The sequence below is a fragment of the Rattus rattus genome, chromosome 13, assembly GCF_011064425.1.
Source record: "Rattus rattus isolate New Zealand chromosome 13, Rrattus_CSIRO_v1, whole genome shotgun sequence".
Lineage (NCBI taxonomy): Eukaryota > Metazoa > Chordata > Mammalia > Rodentia > Muridae > Rattus > Rattus rattus.
The window spans coordinates 40,518,164-40,539,909 of record NC_046166.1 but is presented as its reverse complement, the minus strand read 5'-3'; the positions used below and the strand labels follow the sequence as shown (position 1 = coordinate 40,539,909).

Below are 21,746 nucleotides of genomic sequence, written 5' to 3'. Positions count from 1 at the left end.
GAGTGAAATGGCAGGCTGAACTCTATTTTAGGCTTTAATCTTAGTGAGATCATCTCACCTTTCAGTCTGCTGTGAAGACACTGGTACGCATAACTCATAGGCCCTCCTCTCCAGTGTTGCCAGGGAGTCTCAAGTGTGGAGGTGTCATGAGACCACAGATTTGACAATGGCATACAGTTCTGCTTTGTCAGTGCCTGGAGCCAAGCATGAGGTAGGCAATAGGCTCACCCCAGCAGTGGAAATAGTTTCTGGGGACTGCTCCTGCCCTGTTGGCATTTGATTTATAACACAAGAACAGTGACGCAGGGGAATTAGACCCACTAAACATTTCTTTCAAAGCTTAAAGGCAACTTTAATATTTCTGCACAGTTTTGAATTACTATTTTATAGGTTTAAAATGTTTTTCTACTTCAGTTAACTCTGACAATTTGTAACATTTTAGAGACAGGCATTCCCTAACATTAAGCTCTTCCCATTCACTATAAATGATGTATAAAACCCTTCCTTGTGGGACAGTAAGATTACGTCAGTGGGTAAGGGCATTTCACCAAGCCTGATGGCCTGAGCAGACTCATGGCCCACATGTAGAACAGAACCGACTCCTGCAAGTTGTCCTCTGACAGCCACATACCCTCCAACAAAACAGACAAACGCCACTTAAAGCTCCCTTATAACTATTCCTATTGGGATTTCTTCCTCAAATTTGACTAAAACCTATGAAATGTTAAACCCATCTACATCTTAGAGGTCAAGTTCACCCAGAGGTAATGATCTACAAAGATCTTCACCCATTTTGCATTTTATCTTTCCATTCTCTGTAATTTCTTTCAATGAACTGGAAGTTTTAATTTTAATATTTTTAGACTTGTTTATCTTTTGTGTGTAAGTATTTTGTCTGAATGGATATATGTGCACCACATGTGTGCTTGGTGTCCTCCCATGAACTTTAGAAGAGGATGTTGGATCTCCTAGTTATAAATGATTATGAGCCAATATATGCTTCTGGGAACTAAACCCAGGTCTTCTTGCAAGAGCAACAAGTGCTCTTAACTGCTATCTTTCCAGATCCAGATGACACCTTTCTAAGACACAGAAAAGCTTATTTCTAAGCAACAGAAACATAACCAAGCTTTGTACACTGGCATTATGTCCAGTAAACCCCCTAAATCCTTAATCCCTTGGGTTCTCTTCCTAAAAAATCTACTTTGTCTATGTTTAAGCATATACACAGGCATACATGTATAAAGACGTGTCTATGTTTAAGCGTGTACACAGGCATACATGTATAAAGACGTGTCTATGTTTAAGCATACATGTACACAGGCACACGTGTACAAAGACGTGTCTATGTTTAAGCGTGTACACAGGCACACATGTATAAAGACGTGTCTATGTTTAAGCGTGTACACAGGCACACGTGTATAAAGATGTGTGGCCACAGCCTGAGTGTGCAGGTTGTCTTCCCATCGTGTGCACTCTAGAGCTCAGACCCAGGCTGTCAGCCTAGCAGCAAGCACGATGGCTGCTGAACCATCATCTTGGGTTCAGCATCTCTTGGGTTTCCTGGAGACGATCCTACCGATTACATGGGCATTCCACCTGAGGCTCTTCACAGCCCCATATTCAGCTTTAGTTTGACTAAAATTTTATTGGCATTCAGTCAGAAATTGTGTCAGACAAAGCTTGCTTTATCTTCCTCATCTGTGACTTAACATGGTAATCACACATCCGGCTGTCACTTCCACCCTGCACTTCAGTGTGACAAATGGTAATGACAAGCAGTACCGATATCACAAGAAGACATTGAGGGAGAGTGTGACATTGTGCGATTTTTACCTCTTCCAGGAGATAATGTAATGTCCTGTTGCCACTCCACCTTCAATGTTCCCAGGAGATGGGCAGCGAAGACAGAAGCACTCACTAGCGCTCTCTCCTGTCTGTAAGACAACTGCAAGAAAGACTTATAGCTTGCACCATAATTTAATCTATGAGAGTTTCACCTCAAGTAGACAATAAAGCAATCCCTTAAAAATTGACTGTTTTTAGAAACGTAGAAACCAAGGCTCAGAAACGCTACATGAATTACTTTGTCTGGGTCACGTAAGTCCACTATTGGGCCAATCTATCAATATTCCAAACAGTAAAAGCCAGTGAGTAGAACCGAAGCAGGGCAGCCGACACACTCTTCTGGTGTGCATGTGCACATGGGTGTGTGTACTCACACACATACATATGTGTGTATGCACACTCACACACCAGCAGCAGCACCACCAATGGGACATTTATAGATATACAACAAAGTCCTATAGACGGCTTGAAGAGACAATATGATACAGTAATTATTTTCCCTTTTGCAAATTATTTCATGGCAAGAAAGCAAGAAAGAAGAAGGAAGGAAGGAAGGAAGGAAGGAAGGAAGGAAGGAAGGAAGGAAGGAAGGAAGAGGAAGGAAGGAAGGAAGAGGAAGGAAGGAAGGAAGGAAGGAAGAGAAGGAAGGAAGAGGAAGGAAGGAAGGAAGGAAGAAAGGAAGGAAGATAAGGAAGGAAGGAAGAGGGAAGGAAGGAAGGAAGGAAGAGGAAGGAAGGAAGGAAGAGGAAGGAAGGAAGGAAGGAAGGTAGATAGATATTTTGGGGGTAAGGATAAAGGAAAACTCTGTTATTCCAATACTATTGACACCATTACTCTTTTTGATTCACTACTGAACTCACGCAAACAGAAATCAATCACCATCGCTCCACTATTGACCAGTTGTACTCATCTCTGTAGAGGAAGAGTTCCTCTGGCTACTTTTTAGCAAACTCCTTGATGATAAGCATTTATCTAAATCAAATCTCTACCTTTCAACACTTCACAGCCACAATGTCAGTCTTTAAATGCAAGTGGACACCAACTTCTAGCTAACACAGTTTTAGCCAATCTGTGATCAAGTATGAAATGACAACATTCCTAAACATTGGGTCAGTATTTTTATAGCTGTCCAATAAAGACAACTGTACTAGGTGAACAGTTACTGGTTGTAGAGAAGTAGTCCCCAGTGAGAAAGAAAAGGGCTGGTCAGTTCTTAAGTTGTTTCAAGTAAATTTAAAAAGTAACAAATAATATTGCAGCCTATTGCTTTTTTAGAAATGCATCAGTTCAAACCTTTGGAGATGTTTTATAAAATACAATCTACCGAGGCTCTCCCTAAAGTGTTCCAACTAGAGGTTCCAACTAGAAATTAGTCCTCAACTTAATATATGGTCATTAAATGATGCCAGCAATATAAAGATGAAAAAGCTCTGAGTCTACAGGAGCAGAGTGTACTGAGGGGGTCATTTGTAGAGGCAGATGATGGGCTGTCACAACAGACGTGTGTACAGAGTGTCCTGGGTGTAAAGAGGAGTGGTCCTGAGCTCGTGAGTCACAGGGAGCAAAGGTGAAACGTGGAAAGAGATGTGAGAGGGTTTTGGAAAAGTGATAGATAACCTGTTCGAATTTCCACAGAGCAATGTCGGCTAACAGCAAGTCAGCTTCAGCTGAAGTGGGAAGAGAGCACAGGACGGCAGAGAGACTGGTGTGAAGTACGCTTGCAAGTGTCCCAGAGTCGGACTCTAAAGTCTAGTGTGCTAGAAGGCTGTTGGAGTGGGAACGACAGGACCAGAATAGTTTCAGAGGAATCAGACTCTAGCCGCAGGCACCAGGGAAGAGGGAAACAGTCCAGTTAGAAAGCTACTTCTGCCAGCCACTAGAGAGGGGGCCAGGAGGGCAGTGAGAAAGGGCACGTGAAGCCGGATTCAGTCTCTCCCTTTGCCTGCACACTCATCCCTCCAGCAGGACCAGTAACATGGTGGCCTAAAGTTGTATGGCAGCTGAAGACTTAAAGACAGAGGGAAGCCCAAGCCACGACCTTGGAAATGACCAACATCACACAGAGTTGATTTGCTTGCAATGGCCAATACCTGCACCAAAGCAACCAGCCATTGCCGGTTTTGTTTTCCTCACAACACTTAACTTTAGTGCCTACTTGAGTATACTTTTGCTTGGTTTAACATTCACATTGGCTTTATAACTTCTAACAGTTTATCAAAGTACACTGAACAGGAATGGTGTCACCTAGGTTTGAACCTGCTCTCTGAACTGCTTTAGCTGGGCAAGTTAGCAGATCTGTTGTCTATTTAATAAATACCTTGTGCTAGTTCTAATTATAAATAACAGCAAACATTAATTTCAAATAAATAAACAGAACTTAAAATTTCAAAAATGAAAATCCTATTTTGCTTTCAGGTATATTTCTCAAAATGTTACTTCCTTAAAATAAAAAAGAAAAAAGAATCTGACCTTTATGCTGATTTTTTATGGTGACACATGTCTGTAATTACAGCACTCAAAAGGTAAAGGAAGGAGGGTCAGGAGGTCAAGGACACCCTGAGCTACCATGTTCTGGACTGGCTTTGGCTACATGAGACCCTCTCTCAAAACAGAAGAACTAAACAAAACCCATATCTGGTCTTTTAAAATATAATATACTCATGCACATTATAAATGCTAATCCTATCTTAACTCTAAAGGTCTAAGTCTCAAATTCCTTTATTTTGCAAAAATCAACTATTATACTGCTAACTGACATGCACGCACGCACGCACGCACGCACATACATGTCTGCCCAGTATGCGAGAATGATGTCAAGCGTCACCTTTGTCTATTTGGGACTCCAGATGATCCATTGCAGCCATAGACGGAGCAAGCTGTAGCTCACTGGACACGATTGTGAGGGCCCAAGGTGAGGCACTTAAAATATCCGTCATCAACAAAAAGGGGATATCTGCATAGACTCTTTCCAGGTGCTCAAACTGCCACCAAGGAACATAAGAGGCTGGTCAGCAATTATACTAATTTGTTTCTTTGAATCACTCAAACTGTCATGATTTCTGGCACCCATCACAGAACATACCTTTGTGGAAACAAATCTGACTGCGACATCAAATGGAAAGACAGTTTCTATTGTCACTGTTTCATCCTGTAAGAAAGCACAAGGAGCACACAATGGCTTTTCTAATCTCCTAACAGGAAGTCTTAAAGTTAAAAAGCAGATAAGGCATAATCTAGAATTGATTGATAAAGAATCCCAGATTACACACAGGAAGCAAGGGTCTTTTCCTGATATCATTTGTAAAAGTCTTCCTAACAACCTGCTCTCCCTAGTAACTCATCTGACTGCCTAGCCCTAGCTGTCGACAGCAAGGGGCTTTCTTCTGCACTATGTATCTCAGGGTCTGGTGGAGCAGGCAAGACAAGCATCACCATCAGTCTACAGAGGAGAGTCAGATGTTAAGAAGACAGAATGATTTGCCTAATGTCCCAATGGGGCCACGCCCAGCATCTGCACCCTCCCCTCATGTGATTTTTCTTACCTCACCTTGACTCAAGGTGGCTGAGCTAATCACACAGTCCCGTAACAGACACTACCACAAGTGCCATGCACACACAGTGCAACGCTCATAGCATCCCATCTATTATAACTGACTCTCTAAGATGGAGGCCTAGAGTGTAAGTCACAAGACAAACTCTACTCTACCCTAACCAACATGCCGCATCTCCCCTCTAAATGGCTGAGAGGCCATGGGTCATTCTTCCTTTTAAAAGAAATAACCCAACACATTGATGAGAAACCTTTTTAGATTATTTTGGACCAGTGAAATGGGTCAAAGAATAAAGGAGCTTGCTTCTACGTCTGATAACCTGGGATCAATTTCTGGAAACCACACAGTACAAGGAGAGAACCAACTTCAACAACTGTTCCCCAACTTTCACATATGCACTGTGGCGTGCACATGTATGTGTATGTGCCCAAGTGCGTGTGCAAAATAGCAAATGCGAACAGAAGTCAGGCTGTAATATCAGACAGATGTTTGTCATCTGCATGACTATGGCCATGATGATGTGATTTAGGAAAATCACACACATAAGCCTACATTCTAGGTCTCAGTTTTGTAACACTCCGAGGTGATGAAGATTAAATAAAGTAATGTAAGCCGGACACAGTGGTATATGCCTTTACAACCAGCATTCTGGAAGGCAGGCAGGCAGGCAGGCAGATCTCTGTGTGCTTGAGCCACCCTGGTCTACACAGTGAGCTGCAGAACAGCCTGAGCTAGAGAGAGAGATCCTGTCTTGAAAGAAAGAAAGAAAGAAAGAAAGAAAGAAAGAAAGAAAGAAAGAAAGAAAGAAAGAAAGAAAGAAAGAAAGAGAGAAAAGAAAATAAAGGAAAAGAAAGGAAAAGAAAAGAAAAGAAAAGATGTTTCCATAAAGTCCATACTTTCTAACTTTATGGGTTTGGCAGCCTATCTGCTAAGTTACCCTTTCAACTGGTTGTCTCCCAATGACTTATAAATGGCCCATGGAACAAAACTTCTATAAAAACCACACTATCATCCTCAATTCCTGAGCTTTTGCTTCTGTTGGGCCAAGGGGACAACCTATAAGATATTACTGCGAAGACCAAAATAATATTAAAGTAACAAAATGGAAGTGGTTCATACATGAAAAGTAGTCATGAAAAAAAATACCTTGTGACACTTGCACATAATTCCTTTTCCTTCAACAGTTGTATTGATCAGGTAAGAAACATACACAAGGAACATTCTGGAACCCACTGTTCCACAGCGAACATACACTGTTTTCTCCAGCTGCAACACAGTAAGTATTGAAAATGCAATGTCACAGAGACTTCCTCCAGCTATTCTAAGACAACGTTCCCGTTAGAGATGTCTGCTTAGATACTTTATAGAGGCTATTGCAGTGCAACCCATGTGACTAAGGAAAGCTCGGCCACCAGCCACCCAGAACCCTAGCTGACGTCCATGACATAATCCCCCGCCTTCTCACTCTCCTTCCACCCCCCACAAGCTTTTATGTGATCTGGAAACAGAAGTTGATGGAGAAATCAGTGTGGTTACAGACACCAGGGATTTCACCAGCAACACAAGCAGTGTTCACTTGTTCTAAATCCCCCGCACAGGGCAAACCTAAGTCTGTCAAATGCTAGGAGATGCTGGATGGGTCAGTCACATTGCCAGTGATGGCCCCGCTGCGGCAGAACTACAGACCAAGCCCTGTCCTCAGTCCCCGCTGGCCACGCCCACCTGCTCCCCTGGGTTTAAGTCTCCCACAGGAATGTCGGTGAGTAAGGCTGGGTAGGACTCATCACATAGTTCTGCTCCATGAAGTGTCACATGGGTCTTCTGAGTCAGGTTGGCATCCTGCCCTGTGAAGGTTGATAGAGCGGTGTTTTAGGATGTTATAGTAATTGATACTCTATGAAGAACACTCTGTACACCAGCTTTACAATAAATATCCTATCACTGACGTGATGCTGTTTACCTTGTTCCTATGTTGGTGTGAAGGGAACTGTGGTTTCAGACTGCATTTTAATTCACTGTAACGGGGCTCAAAAACATCTTTATGGATCCAAGTTGGAACTATTATAATCAATATATTTTTGCAAATGAAGAAGAAGTTTTATTCCTACAGTGTAAATATCTGGGCTTAGGACTGAACAAAGTCCTGGCATGCATTTGCACCCTGCTGCCTGTGGAAGTGTTTCCCCACAGAATGCTGTAGAGTGGTAGACACAGAAAGCTGCACTGGATCAATGGAGCGGTGGACAGCAGTGACCATGAGCTTTGTTGTTGCAAATCTGCCTCTGCAAAGTGCTTTGGAACTGCTTCTCCACCACAGCACTGCTCACAGCCTGGTGTCTGTACAGTCCGTCCGACTGATCGTCCTCACTTCACCATCTGACCAGAAAAAAGCTTGGTGTTGTACAGCGTAAGAGCGACAGTTCAGAACGATGGATGTTTTCTTCTCAGTCAGCTCACTGAGGATCTATTGAGGGTGCTTCTGCGCCTTCCCACTTGACTTAAAAGCCGGTCACTATGGAATAGTTCTCTGGCAACTTCTCACACAGGTCTGCAGACATCAGCTTTGAAGACCGCTCTCCCATGGTCAGATTCTGAGGGCTGCACATCAGGAGCTCCTCATTTCAGGTGCCTGGTTTCCTTTCCACAAGATCTCGAACCACCAGCACTGTGTGTGTGTGTGTGTGTGTGTGTCTGTGTGTGTCTCTGTCTGTGTACACAGGCCAGATGTGCTGTTGCTGTTGGGAGTTATCTCCAGTGCTTTATCCCACGTTTTTAACTTGTATGAAAAAACCACTCAATGGGTCACAGGTACAAGCACTTGCTGCCCAGCCTAATGACCTGACACACATGATGAAAGGAGATAATCAACCCCCACAGCTGTCCTCTGACCTCCCCACACATCCACACATGCTATGGTACATGCAGCCCACAGCCAAATTTATACAACATTTATACAACCAAAAAGTCTTTCAAAGAAAATCATTCAAACCTTTTTTTTTTTTTTTTTAAATTCCTCAGAGGACTAGCCACATGACAGTGTAGTATAGAATAGAGTTTATTCAGGACATGGAGAAGGGAGTTGAGAGAGTAGTAGAGGTAGAGATAGAGACTGAGAGAGACAGAGAGAGACAGAGAGAGAGACAGAGACAGAGAGAGAGAAGAGAGGGAGAGGAGAGGAGAGGATAGGGAATAGGGAGAGGAGAGGAGAGAAAATACAATAGGGACAGGAGAGGAGAGGAAATAGGGAGAGGAGAGGAGAGGAGAGGAGAGGAGAGGAGTAGAGGCCAGTATGAGTACATGGAGAGAGGGGGAAGGGTCAAGGGACAGAGCAGGGAGGAAGAAGGCAAGAGCAAGAGTCAAACCTGCTTTTTATGTAACACAACTTTCATAGTGTAATGTAAATATAAAATTAAACAGTAATTATCAAAAGTCAGAAATCCATGTTAAAACCATGTTTAATATAACCATATTTATTAGTGTTATTCTAATATTAAATGGCAAATTTCAACAGTGCAAAAAAACCACAGTGCCTTTTCAACCAACATAATACATGGATACCGAGCCAACTTACAATGCTTATGAACTTACAAAGTGAATGCTTACCTGGCTTTAGGCCAGCAGTGAGCTTCACGTCCCTGATTTGGGACTTTTCCTGGGACTGAACAGTTACAACCAAACAATACATCTCATTCATTAGAGCAGGAGGCTCATGTCGCAGATGTACAGAAATGTTTGGAACTCTGGAAATGATCCTTTGAGAAGAAAGAGCTCAGTGAGCAACTTTAAGAGATAAAGGAAGGGAAGCAACCCTCTGGAGGAAGTAAGGCAACCTTCAGCGCTTTCACAGCACACTTACATTGTGCTTGCCTGGACTATGATGCTGTCCCAGTGAACCTCATCGTCCGGAAGCTTTGGCCGCCTCTTGAAAGACCTTGCAGCCTGCAGGGCTTCCTGGGAGGAAGCAGCATCCCCTCCTCCTCCTTGCCAGCTCAAAACCACACACCTGCCTGACTCGCTGCCCAGAAACAGATCCACAGAGGTGATCTGAAAAAAGAAGGCACACCAGAACCGCCATCACATATGTGCTTGTCGTCGTCCCCTGTCAACAACCTATCTGCAGTGAGGACGATCACACCTAACATTCACCTCGTCACCACAGGATGAGAAAGACAGAACGCCTGCTGTCAGACGCTCACCCTGGCCAGACACTGCTCACACCCTCAACTTCCAAGAGCCTGCACGTGTACATGATGCCAGCACTGGCATAGCCCTTGGCAAAACAGGTGCTTTTTGGTGGACACTGAAGGAAATAAGAAGTACCACTGATTAACTTACAAACTAGTGTCTAATCCCACAAACATTTCTGTTATGCTTGTAATGAAACGTTTTATTAACTGAATATTACTTTCAGATAAATCCACTTACAAAAGGACCCAACATCAGATTATTAATATGATAGTTTCCTCAGATACTAAGTAAAAAATAAAATACAGCTCTAAGTGTAGGAACACAGTCCAAGAATGGAATTGTGGAAGAGGAATTGTGGAAAAGGAATTCTGAGCACTGGGGAAAAAAACCCAAGAAACCAAGTCTCATGACCTCAGTTTCCTCAAAAACATAGGGCTGTTCCTGATTATGCTTTTGTGCCCCCTCCCAGGTGTAGCGAACAGATTACTCATCACAACTGGCTATTGTTATTGTTTATGCCTCTCTGGAAAGCCATATGCAGCTTGAATTCATGACAACTTTATTCAGGTGACCCCTCTTAGCCTCAGGATAAAAACTGCCTGCTGCTCTGAATAAAGCTGGCTATTGCTTGAGACTTGAATCCATCTCTCTCAGGTTCACGCTGCCGACTAGAGCAGTAAACTTCTAGGTAGATTTCATGAAGGACTTTTACCTGGAAGAGCCTAAGTGTTAGATATTACTCCATAAGGAATCCCTTTACTTTATAGAGGTGGCCATGCAAGTGTAAGTAGTATAACCTTATGTGCTTATGTGCATACATTTTTAACAATGGTCCCAAGGTCTGACCCATTCTCTTTAAGTCACGGACACCAAGCACTTGGTGAGTGCTTACTACACTGTAAACACTGTCGGCATTGAAAGGACTGGCAAGTCCATGAATGCCAGATCTTACAGCTGACTGACGGAATGCCCAGGACCTCATAAGCTAGACTATAATTGAAGAGAAGCAGTTGGCTCCAGAGTGCACACGCCGTGAAAGACTCTTCTCACCACACAGCTCCAAAGGGCTTCTCAAGTGTTATACTGTATCAAACAGCAATGCTTGAACACCAAAGAGATAAAGTATGTATTATGTAATAGAAATCATCGAAAACTTCTTAACTGATAATTTACTCATTAAAAAAATGAGATTGGTCTTATGTACTCAGAGCAAATAATGTCTACTTATATTGGTGGGAAAAAAGCCAGGAACCGAGTATGATGTCCAGTAAATTCCCTCGTCTTCCTTCATGCTGGGGACCTTGAGCATGCCAGCAAGCACTGATTCTACCACTAACCTCCATCCACATCCACTCCCACAGGGCCCAATCTTTAACTACATCATTTTACAGCACAAACATATCAACAAAGAGCATCTGGAAGGAAGCCTACCAAACAACTATGAATGCAGTATTTACACTTTCAGCATAAACATACTACATTTGCCATTCAAATTATTTTAAAGCAAATTTTATAACTCACCTCTATTTTCTTTCCCACATCTTCAGTTTTGGCAACAAATTTAAATAACAATTTTCTTGTTTTGCCAGGAACTAAGCACATCTTTCCTTGAGTCAGATTTTCTAGGACTTCGCTTGCCTTCGATGCTTCCTCCAATACACAGAACTGGTTGTAACCCTTAGAGAGGGAGCAGCATCATCATTTGCAACATCAGACACTGGTTCTTTGCTAACACTGAGCACTAAGCGATTCAAAGCACATTCAGCTCTAGCCCAGGGCCCTCAACGGGTAGACTGTGACCCCTTTGGGAATCAAATACCCTTCATGGGGGTTGTGGGGTTGCATACCAGATAGCCAGTATACCAGATATTCACATTAAAATTCATAACAGTAGCAAGTTACGGTTATGAAGTAGCAATGAAATAATTTTATGGTTAGGGTCCTATAACATGAGGAACTGTATTAAAGGGTCACAGCATTAAAGAGTGAGAACCACTGCTCTAGCACAAATACCATTAATACACTATAAAGTGGTTTTTATATAAAAATTATTTTGATGCCAAGTTCATGTACTTACTGCTGACACAAAGAAAAAAAGCATTTAGTATGCCTGATTTTTGGAAGATTTGAATTACCAATTCTGAAGGAGAAACAGTATATGTTCTTTGCTGCACTGGAGACTACCACTGATCACTCTTTCCTTTTTTAAAACACTTACTTTTTATTATTACTTTGTGTGTGTGTGTGTGTGTGTGTGTGTGTGTGTGTGTGTGTGTGTGTGTGTGTGTACGGGGTCGATACACAATATTTCTTTACATTCACCATGAGAATATTGTAACTTTCAATACATGTGCTGGTTAAAGGCTTAATACACTTTCTAGGTGATCAGAAGATAATTAACTGAGCACATAGGTGAGAGGGAACAGACTCCAGCCCTTGGCTTTGGTATATCACACTTTAAAATGTTCATATGCCTAGAGAATGAAATGTTGCTTGTGTGTCCATAGAAAACACTAGACTGTTTAGGAAGTTAGCAGAGAAACCCTGCCTCCAGCAGGGCGGGACTGCAGGGGCCCAGGTTCACTATTCACATCAAGTCTGTCCACTCCATTCCAGTATTTCAAAACCAAACATATACTAGTTCTAAAATGAAAACTAACAATAATAAAACAAATAAAGCAAATGATTTTAAAAATTAGGCTAACTTAACACTGAATATATCTTATTTGGAATTCAAGATACACATTATAAAAACTAAGAATAGCATGCTTGGCTTACTTAAGCTGGAAATGAAAAAAATAAGAGTAAAAAGGCATATTTGAATTGTAGACTTTGGAAATACAAATACATTCATTCTTAATTAAGTCTAGACAAAATCAGATAGTAAGACATGAAATTCACAAACTCACTTTGCAGTTTACTGAGAGCTACAGTGACGCACACAGTGGACAGACTAGTGGGTATACTACCTGATTATTAAAGCTGACACAGAGCTTGGAAAACCTAATGGGGTGTGGGCAGTCAGCCTTCAGATAAACATCAAACTGGACAGGAACATCCACGTGAAAACTGGGAGCATGGAACTTGGCTTTGCACTGCACTGGAAATCAAACAAGAGGGGCTAAGTCAGGCAGCACCAGGCATTAGAGCACACACAGCCTGGAGCCATCTTGCAGAAGCAGCTAATCTACTCTCACTGCCTACTTAGTGTCCTCATGGAGGGCCGCTGCCCAGCAAATGCAAACAGAACTCTTTGTGAAAACACAGGCTAAACAAAGTAGTTTCAAAAACATTGGAGTGGGGGTGCTGTTTGTAAGTTTGTTTTGAGACAGTGTTTCTCTATGTAGACCTGGCTGTCCTAGAACTCACTATGTAGATCAGGCTAGCCTCCAAGTGATAGATTTACCTGCCTCTACCACCCAAATGCTGGGATTAAAGGTGTTGCCACCACTGCCCAGCTTCAAAACTTTCTTAATTTTAAAACCACACTTGTCCATAAAAAGCTGGTGTCAAAATGAACACAACAATGTTGAATTATCTTATTTCAAAGCACCTGATTGGACATAATGCACATACCTTTAAAATACTATTTTCTCCAGGACACGTCATATCATACTTGAATTATAAACAAGCAAAGTGTATTTTAATAAACAAATATAAGTATTTGAACAGGGGAGTATTTCAGATTGTAAAATCCCCCAGAACAATATTTTTCAAATTCGATTTTTCTAAGCAAATTTAAATTGTGAATTATATACATATACCAAATGTATACAACATCAAATCATTCTATTATAGTGTTATTTAATATGTAAACCAGGGGCTCTCAACCTGTGGGTCACGACCCCTTTAGGGGTCACATATCAGATATCCTGCATATTAGATATGGACATTATGATTCTAATAGTAGCAAAATTACAGTTATAGAATAGCAGCAAAGAAGGCGTCACCACAACACAAGGCACTGCATTAAAGGTCACAGTGTTAGGAAGGTTGAGATCCACTGACACACACTAGATTGTTATACACAAAATAAAACACCTTTTTCAAAAAAGAAAATAGAACAAAACTAGAAAAATGTTCTTTCTTGTGGTGTTTTAAAGTAACAGTAAACAAGATGATGGTCTTCCTGACTTACATATTTGTTCAATAAATACTTGTTGAACTTAAAATAAAATATCTGCTAGCATATCGAGACACTGGAGAGAAAAACAAGATTCCTGATTATCCCCGAGATGGCTATACTCTGACTAGCTTTCATCTCCATTATTCTGCATGTATTCACTTCAGACAAAGGGTTTCTACGCACACTGGGTGTGGCTACGCACCAAATGGCACGAAGTCCTGGACGCCTATTGTGAAGACATTGCTGCCAGCCAGAGAGACCCGGTCCGCCCACAGCTTCTGAGCAGTCTTCACTGCTAAGGCGTCACAGTCAGGTTCAGGGTCAGGACTTTCATTCTGCAATGAGAGTTCAAACTCTGTCCAGTTAGCTGGGGAAAACAGGTCCAGATGCAGATCTGGTGCACTTTATACAAGGAATCACAACCCACCATTAAAACATTCATGAGGTTCTTTTCTATCCGAGATTTCTGGTCATCTTTCAGAGTTGAAGCTGACATAGGAAAAGAAAATAGAGCTGTAAGACAGGCAGGTCAGTCCATCACACTACTGTGGGGTTACAGCCCAAGGAGGCTGGGAACAGAGCTACCTCTCCAGCCCTAACAAAATGCATTCTTTCTGTGTACCTCCTTTGAGACGGGGTCAGTCATTGGCCTGGAACTCCCCAATTATGGCAGACTGACTAGTCAGGAGCCCCAGGGCTAGTCTTGGAAGCCACCATGCCTGGCAGAAACATGGGTACTGGGAGCTAGAATCAGGCAAGCTCTGTACCGATGGAGGTATCATTCCAGCCCCTTAAGATATCTTATAATAAGTACTTCTACCATGACGTGGCAATTTTATATAATAAAAGTACTACTTCTTACTGGTTTTTTTGAGACAGGGTCTCCATATATAGCTCTGTAGAACACACTATGTAGGCCAGGGTGACCTTGACCTTATAGAGATTTACCACCTTGGCCTCCTGAATGTTGGGATTAAAGATGTGCTATATCATACACAGGATAAAACACTTCTTCTTCTTCTTCTTTTTTTTTTTTTTTGGTTCTTTTTTCCGGAGCTGGGGACCAAACCCAGGGCCTTGTGCTTCCTAGGCAAGCACTCTACCACTGAGCTAAATCCCCAACCCCCCACTGAGCTAAATCCCCAACCCCAAAACACTTCTAAATATTTGACAATGAAATATTCCAGTTTAAAAATATTTATAATGCAAACAACTATGTGAGCTGGACTTTTACAAAAAAAGCATCAATTACCTCTTCCAAGGAGTTCCAGAGAGTAAGTAATATAATCTTTTAACTGGGCCATGAGGTAGGAACACTTCAGGGCTGTTGTCAATATAGATGTGAGGAGAGTCCACCATGCTTCACTCCGGTAGTCACACATCACATAGTCCAGCAGCCTGAGAGAGAGAAGAGCCACTGAAAGGGCTTCTCCAGAGGGCTGACAGGTCTTTGGAATAAAGGCATGTGCTTTCTAACCTTGTGTAACTACAGAAAGCCTGCTAGGATGGTTTAACGGATACTGTTCCCAGGTAGTTACACCTGAGGTTACCTCAGACCTTAAGGAAGGGCTATGCTAGCAGAGGAGCCTTGAGAAAATACCATACCTGGAATTTAATGAAAATAAACACAGTAACGGCAAACCCTTCGATATAAACTTCTTTTCCAATTTCATTATAAGGCAATCAGACACTTGTGAATGGGAAGCAATGTGACTCACTTCAAAGCTTTGGTATAGTCCTTCGCATAATAATACTCCTCTCCCATCTGAACCACTGCAAAGGAAGAGAAGGTGTAAGTAAGCTAGCAGTCCTCCGCGCGGCCCAGAGCGGCATGCAGTGGGTACATACTGAGGTGGCTCTTCATCCGTGGACACTTGTACTTCTTGAACTGTGCAACGGCATTGCTCAGAAGAGTGATTATCATCTCCTGGTAGGAGAGAGACGGTGTGCGACATCGGAATGAATGTGATTTGACTAGACTAGTGCTCAAACTGTTTATATTGGAGAAAGAAACTCACGGAGTGGACAACACTTCTCTCCTTCAGCTGAATGGCGAGAATCCCTGCTTTCTCTTTTTCAGGGTCTGAGAGGTCAAAGCCTGTGTAAGACGAGAAGCAATCATCTTAGCTCACACAACTCTGTACACGTGTGCCCTGAATCCTTCACTTCAGTATCGTATACACTTAAGACTTGAGAATATTCTAGAAGCCTAACGACTCTAAGACGTAGCTTTATTAACCTAGAGAGTTCTCTGCCATCTCTGTTCTGTCCAGAACATTCCTAATCCTGCTGTTCTTCCCCAGCTGCTGAGTGCTATGCCCTCACACTCTGTGGATGACTCGCAGGCACTAGTGTTTAAGCTGCCAACTGCCGGGGATGCCACTCGATCAAATACGCACGCACTGAGTGCAAACGACGCCCAGAAATGCTGCTCAAGGCCATACGTGGCCTGCAGCTTTGTCAAATAACTCACCCAAGTTGAAGCTTAAATAGTCAAGTGTTTTAACAGCATCATTACCTTTAATTAGGACTCTAATATGTAAGGAAAGAAAGCATTCCAAAAACTAAGTGCACAAATCTTAGAAACAGACAGACAGACGAGGAAATCACACTTTTTAAAGTCTTAAAAACCTGTACATGCACTTAAATATAATTCCATCAGGCATCAGATAGTGTGACAGCTCTCTCTGTCTTCTTGACGCTAAGAGAAAAAGACAGGAAAATTACTTACTTAGTATTCCTTGTCTCCAGGGCCTCTGTCCATAGAAGTCAAGAACACCTGTTGGTGTTTCCAAAGGATCAGGACTGGGGTACACCACAGCAGCCTGAAATCAACAGGACAAATCTGTAGAAGAGTCTATGTCATCCACCCCAAACCCAATCTTTGATTGAATAAAGAGATACCAGTAAATATACACATCAAGTACTTGTTACATAGCACCATTATACATATTTTAACATTCTTTTTTTTTTTTTAAAGATTTATTCATTTATTATATATAAGTACACTGTAGCTGTCTTCAGATACACCAGAAGAGGGCATCGGATCTCTTTACAGATGGTTATGAGCCACCATGTGGTTGCTGTGAATTGAACTCATGACCTCTGGAAGAGCAGTCGGGTGCTCTTAACCGCTGAGCCATCTCTCCAGCCCATATTTTAACATTCTTTACTGACATTTAGAAAGCTTACAAAAACTGAAGTGGGCAGTGGTGGTGCCCACCTTTAATGCCAGCACTTTGGGGGCGGGGGCAGGTGGATCTCTGAATTCAAGGCCAGCCTAGTCTACAGAGGAAGTTTCAGAACAGCCACTACTGTACAGAGAAACTGTCTTAAAAATCAAAAAGCAAGCAAGCAAGCAAAACAAACAAGAGATCGTGTAAGAGCTGTGATCTGGTTCTGGTGCTGAGTTCACAGTTACTGACTTCTTTTTCACCTTGCTATAATAAAGTAGAGAATTACAAGTGATGGTTTATATGTACTTCATATATAAAATGCTCTCTGTGTAAATAAACAATGTCATATGGAGTACTAAACAGACTTGCTTTTCTTCATTATTCTGTATTAGTTGTGATACTGGTAGAAAATGGTATTTTTCAACACTAGAAAGAAAATATTTACACTACTTCTTTTTTGTATTAAAAACCAAACTGTAATATAACTACATTATTGAAAATTATAAAACACCCAAAAGGAAAAAAACAAAATTTCAATTACTAATAAAATCTACTGCCACTTGTTAAGAATATATAATTACTCTCACATATTATCATGCAAAACTTTAATTTTAACTGATTAGCATAATTTTCAACCTACTTTTTCCATTTAAATATACTCCATACATTTCACTTTAACACTGAATATTCTTCTAGACATTTGCTTTCTTATGTTTCTCAGCTGTTACATATTTTTAATAAATTTTTATAATATTCCTATTTTATAGGACTGGAGAGATGGCTCGGCAGTTAAAGAGCAGTGGCTGCTCTTCCAGAGGACCCGGAACCCGCATGGCGGCTCACAACTGTCTGTAACTCTAGTCCCGGGGAATCTTCGCACAGACATACGTGCAGGCAAAGCACCAATGCACATAAAAGTAAACAAATCTTTAAAAATGTTCCTATTTTACAATGCACTCAATAAGCCTATGTGGACTTGGTAACTAAGCTGATGTGTCCCCTAAGATCTGTCATCCTATTTCTGAAAATGAAACGTGTGGAGAGGTCACGCCTCTGTTGACAGCAGAGCTCGTTATGTCCTACTGGATCTTATTGTTAATGCCCCACTCCACAAGTTCTTTACAAAACCTAGTTTTTATCATCTATTAAAATACTATATTCAAATTACAATAATCCAAAGCTTAAAATCTTAATACACATAAAACATAAATAGAAATACCCTGCTCATGGAATTCCTGGGTTAAAAGATATTCAAAGACGAGGGGGAAAGCGACACCATGAGCTAGCCCTAGCTTCTCTTAGGGGAAGGTTAACCAGTGTCCTGAGCAGGAGGTGATGCAGGCCGGGACTTACATCATGGTTACAAAGGGCTTTTGCGTGCTGTTTTCGCTCCTGGGCATAGTAAGCGGCCTGCTGATAGTAGAAACCAGGGTTCTGTGTTTGAATTGCTGTCAGCCCCAACTTAATGGCTTCATCAAATAAATCTCCAAAGGCCTGGAATCTTAAAAAGAACAAACCAAGAAATAAAAGGAATGGGTAGTGAAGGGAAAGAAAAAGCAGCTTACTTCTAATTAGTTATGCTGGAAACATGTGCTCAATATACTATTTTATTAATAAAGCTACTAACAACTAATTATTTATAAATAACAACATACACTACTGATAGGTTACAAGCACATTCTTTAAGTCATCTGTGATGTCTTCCACTCAAGTCCATGACTGCGCCACTGTATCATTCTTAACCTCACTCTTTGGGTACTAGCGAGTTCCTGGAAGTAACTTTACTCAGCATTTCTATATGGTCCTAGTTGGTCTTTTTGTCGTTGTTGTTGCTGCTGTTAACTGACATGAGCAAGCACTATCTGGAAGAGGACCTCAGTAGAGAAATGCTTCTATCAGATTGCCTATGGACAGTTTATAGGGCATTTTCCTGACTGACGTGAAAGGGCTCAGCCACGGTGGGTAGTACCAGTCCTGAGCGGCTGGTCCTGAGTGTCTCAGGAACAGGCTGAGCAAGTCATGAGGAGTACGTCAGTACGACTGCTTCTCCATGCTCTTCTGCTTCCATTTTTTGCCTGAGTTCAAGCCCTGACTTTCCCCAGTGATCAACTGTTACTCAAAGTGTGAGATGATAAACTCACCCTTGTTCCTTTGGTCATGGTGTTTATCACAGCAATAGGAAAGAAATTCTTACGGGGTTGGGGATTTATTTCAGTGGTAGAGCCGCTTGGTAGCAAACATAAGGCCCTGGGTTGGTCCCCAGCTCAAAAAAAAAAAAAAAAAAAAAAAAAAAAAAAAAAAGGAAAGAAATTCTTCAGAAACTGGTAGCAGCCTCATGGGATATTAATCTGCTCTTGTTATCATGTTATCAAGGGATTAAGGATTCTGGCACTTTGGACTTAAAAAACTATTGAAAGCTTATTGGGCTTTTGAAAGATGGGTGTGTTGAGACATGCAGATGACGGAGTTCTGGCTTGTGAAAGTTCAGGAGGAAGCAAAGCTTTTACCAGGGCCACTTTGTGTGACATTCTGTGTTAAGAATTTGTGGTGTCATCAACTGGAGCTGAAGAACCAGCTGTGACTAGCAAAGGACCTGCAGCACTGACGCTAACCTGGTGCTTTAACTGAACCGACGCTGGTCAGCTGGTGCTGAGAAATGAGGAGTGATTAAGAGGAGCCAGGCTTTACTGTGGTGAAATCTTCTGGGAACACTTCCTCAGGGTCACCTCACACAATCTGGGGTCCAAAGGAGGCCAAGGCCACATCCCAAGCTGGCAGCCAAACTAGGTAAAGTCTAAGAGCTTACCAGGTTTGGAAGCATGTTACAGAGAAGTCAGAGAGCGACTGAGGCTTGCAGGGTGAGAGGCTACCATTTGCAGTAGAGACCCCACAATTTCGAAGATGACAGGGCCATGGGACAACCACCAAGAATAGCAGCTACTGTGGAGTGGAGGTGGCCTGAGCCTATGAGACAGGCTATGGTGCTGTGGAGGACAGAGGCCCAGGCTTGTAGACCCCTGGTCAGGAGAGGCCGGGTCCCTGACATCAAGCACAGACTCCCTTTGGTTTTAAGTCGACTGTGACTGCATGGATTCTTCCTCCTTAAGACCGGTTTTCATCTTGGTTCTTACTTTATAAAAACTGACAGAAGACACTGGCTATTTTAAGGAAAGTTTGAACTTTTAAAAAGACTTTGGATTTCTTTTAAAGGGACCAAATGTTTGAAGTGTTTGATTTTTTTAAAGACTGTGAACTCTGAGGCTGGAGAGATGGCTCAGTGGTTAAGAGCACTGGCTGCTCTTCCAGAGGTCCTGAGTTCAATTCCCAGCAACCACATGGTGGCTCACAACCATCTGTAATGGGATCTGATGCCCTCTTCTGATACACAAGTGTATATGCAGAGAGCACACATACATAAAATAAATAAATCTTAAAATGCTTAAAAAAAGACTGAATTTTTAAAAGTATTTGTATTTTATATTGTGGTACTAATATAAAGAAAAACTGAAAGGTTATAGTTTAACAGTAATATATTGGTGTGTCCAGTTGACAAGTCATTTGCCCTGTTTACTTGTCTGTTTTTCTTGTTACGTTGACACAAACTACAGTTACAGGGGAAGAACAGCCTCGACTGGGAAAACACTTCTGACAGATTTCTCTTAAGTCTGTGGGCATTTTCTCGATTAGTGGCTGCTGTGTGTTTGGGGTGGAGGGTTTAGGGGGGTCCTGGGTGTAGAACGCAGGCTGAGTAAGCTATGAGGAGCAAGCGGTAGCAGTGTTCCTCCCTGGTCTCTGCGTTGGCTCCTGTCTCCAGGTTCTGGTCCTGAGTTTCTATCTGACTTCCCTCAGTGATGGGCGGTGGCCTGGAAGTGCCAGATGAAACAAGACCCTTCCTCCCAAGCTGCTTTGGTCATGGTGTTTCATCACAGCAAGAGAAACCCTGACTGAGACAAACACTAAGCTCCATCAAGAGGGAATTTTGCTTTGTGCACTCTTCTATTTTCAGAATGTAAACACAAAGTGTAAGCCCAGTGAATAGATGTTCAGTGTCAAAGATAGTACCATAAATTGCCCAATTTCCATCAAGAAATCACAACAGTCAATACATACTATTCCTGCACACATACCTAGGATATGTTATTAAAACCTGACTTAATAAGAGAAAGACCCACTCAATTCAATTTAGAGCCAAAGCCTTAGTTGATGCCATCTCTTCAAATCCCACATTCCATTGTTAAAATATTACGAAAATGCAATTAAACGTACTGTTTCGACATCCACGCAGCATGCTCAAAGGACAGCTCTGCGCTCCCAATTTTCTTCTTGCACAAGTCAATGTGTTTTCGAAACTGAGCAATGGCATCTAGTGGGGTATTGTGTTGAAAACACAGCCTACAGATCTGAAAAATGTAAATCCCCAAATGAGAGAGAAGCCTAAAGACACATTCAGACACATTAACAATGCAAACGGTAAGAGACTAACTTTCTTCTCTAAAGTTCTCTGTAATATACAATTCTCTTCATCAGAATGCTTTGAGAAATGAAATAAAATAATAACTGAATTTGTCTTATGCCTTACAAAAGTTTTTCAAAGTACAGACTTTTTAAAACTCACATCAAAAGAATATTATAATGGGCTGTACTATTTTCAATAGGAATTTATACAGGAGAGACTGACTTTGAGTATTAGAATTGTCAGAAGACTAAATATTTCTGTGGCACAGTCAAAGTTTAGTTGCCTACACATCAACAAGAATAACAGAAAATTTCCTAACTTTTTTTCCTGGAACACTAACTGTACATTGTTTCAAAAATAGTATAATCTACGTGAACTGAGGGTTAATGAACCCAAAGGAA

At 41.7% G+C, this 21,746-nt stretch overlaps 1 protein-coding gene across 1 annotated transcript in view; it reads right to left on the bottom strand.

The window, feature by feature from the left end:
* The window catches only part of Trappc11 (trafficking protein particle complex 11), a 45,508-nt gene that overhangs the window by 11,178 nt on the left and 12,584 nt on the right, over nt 1-21,746 (bottom strand). The window contains exons 9-26 of the mRNA XM_032918601.1: nt 21,156-21,289; nt 18,243-18,390; nt 16,445-16,538; nt 15,732-15,811; nt 15,562-15,640; nt 15,432-15,486; nt 14,966-15,111; nt 14,141-14,202; nt 13,916-14,048; nt 12,557-12,687; nt 11,109-11,264; nt 9,256-9,443; nt 9,003-9,151; nt 7,122-7,243; nt 6,546-6,665; nt 4,931-4,996; nt 4,673-4,829; nt 1,837-1,948 (exon numbers count right to left, since the gene is read on the bottom strand). Coding sequence (XP_032774492.1) covers nt 1,837-1,948; nt 4,673-4,829; nt 4,931-4,996; nt 6,546-6,665; nt 7,122-7,243; nt 9,003-9,151; nt 9,256-9,443; nt 11,109-11,264; nt 12,557-12,687; nt 13,916-14,048; nt 14,141-14,202; nt 14,966-15,111; nt 15,432-15,486; nt 15,562-15,640; nt 15,732-15,811; nt 16,445-16,538; nt 18,243-18,390; nt 21,156-21,289 — 2,132 coding nt within the window. The remainder of the gene's footprint in view (nt 1-1,836; nt 1,949-4,672; nt 4,830-4,930; nt 4,997-6,545; nt 6,666-7,121; nt 7,244-9,002; nt 9,152-9,255; nt 9,444-11,108; nt 11,265-12,556; nt 12,688-13,915; nt 14,049-14,140; nt 14,203-14,965; nt 15,112-15,431; nt 15,487-15,561; nt 15,641-15,731; nt 15,812-16,444; nt 16,539-18,242; nt 18,391-21,155; nt 21,290-21,746) is intronic.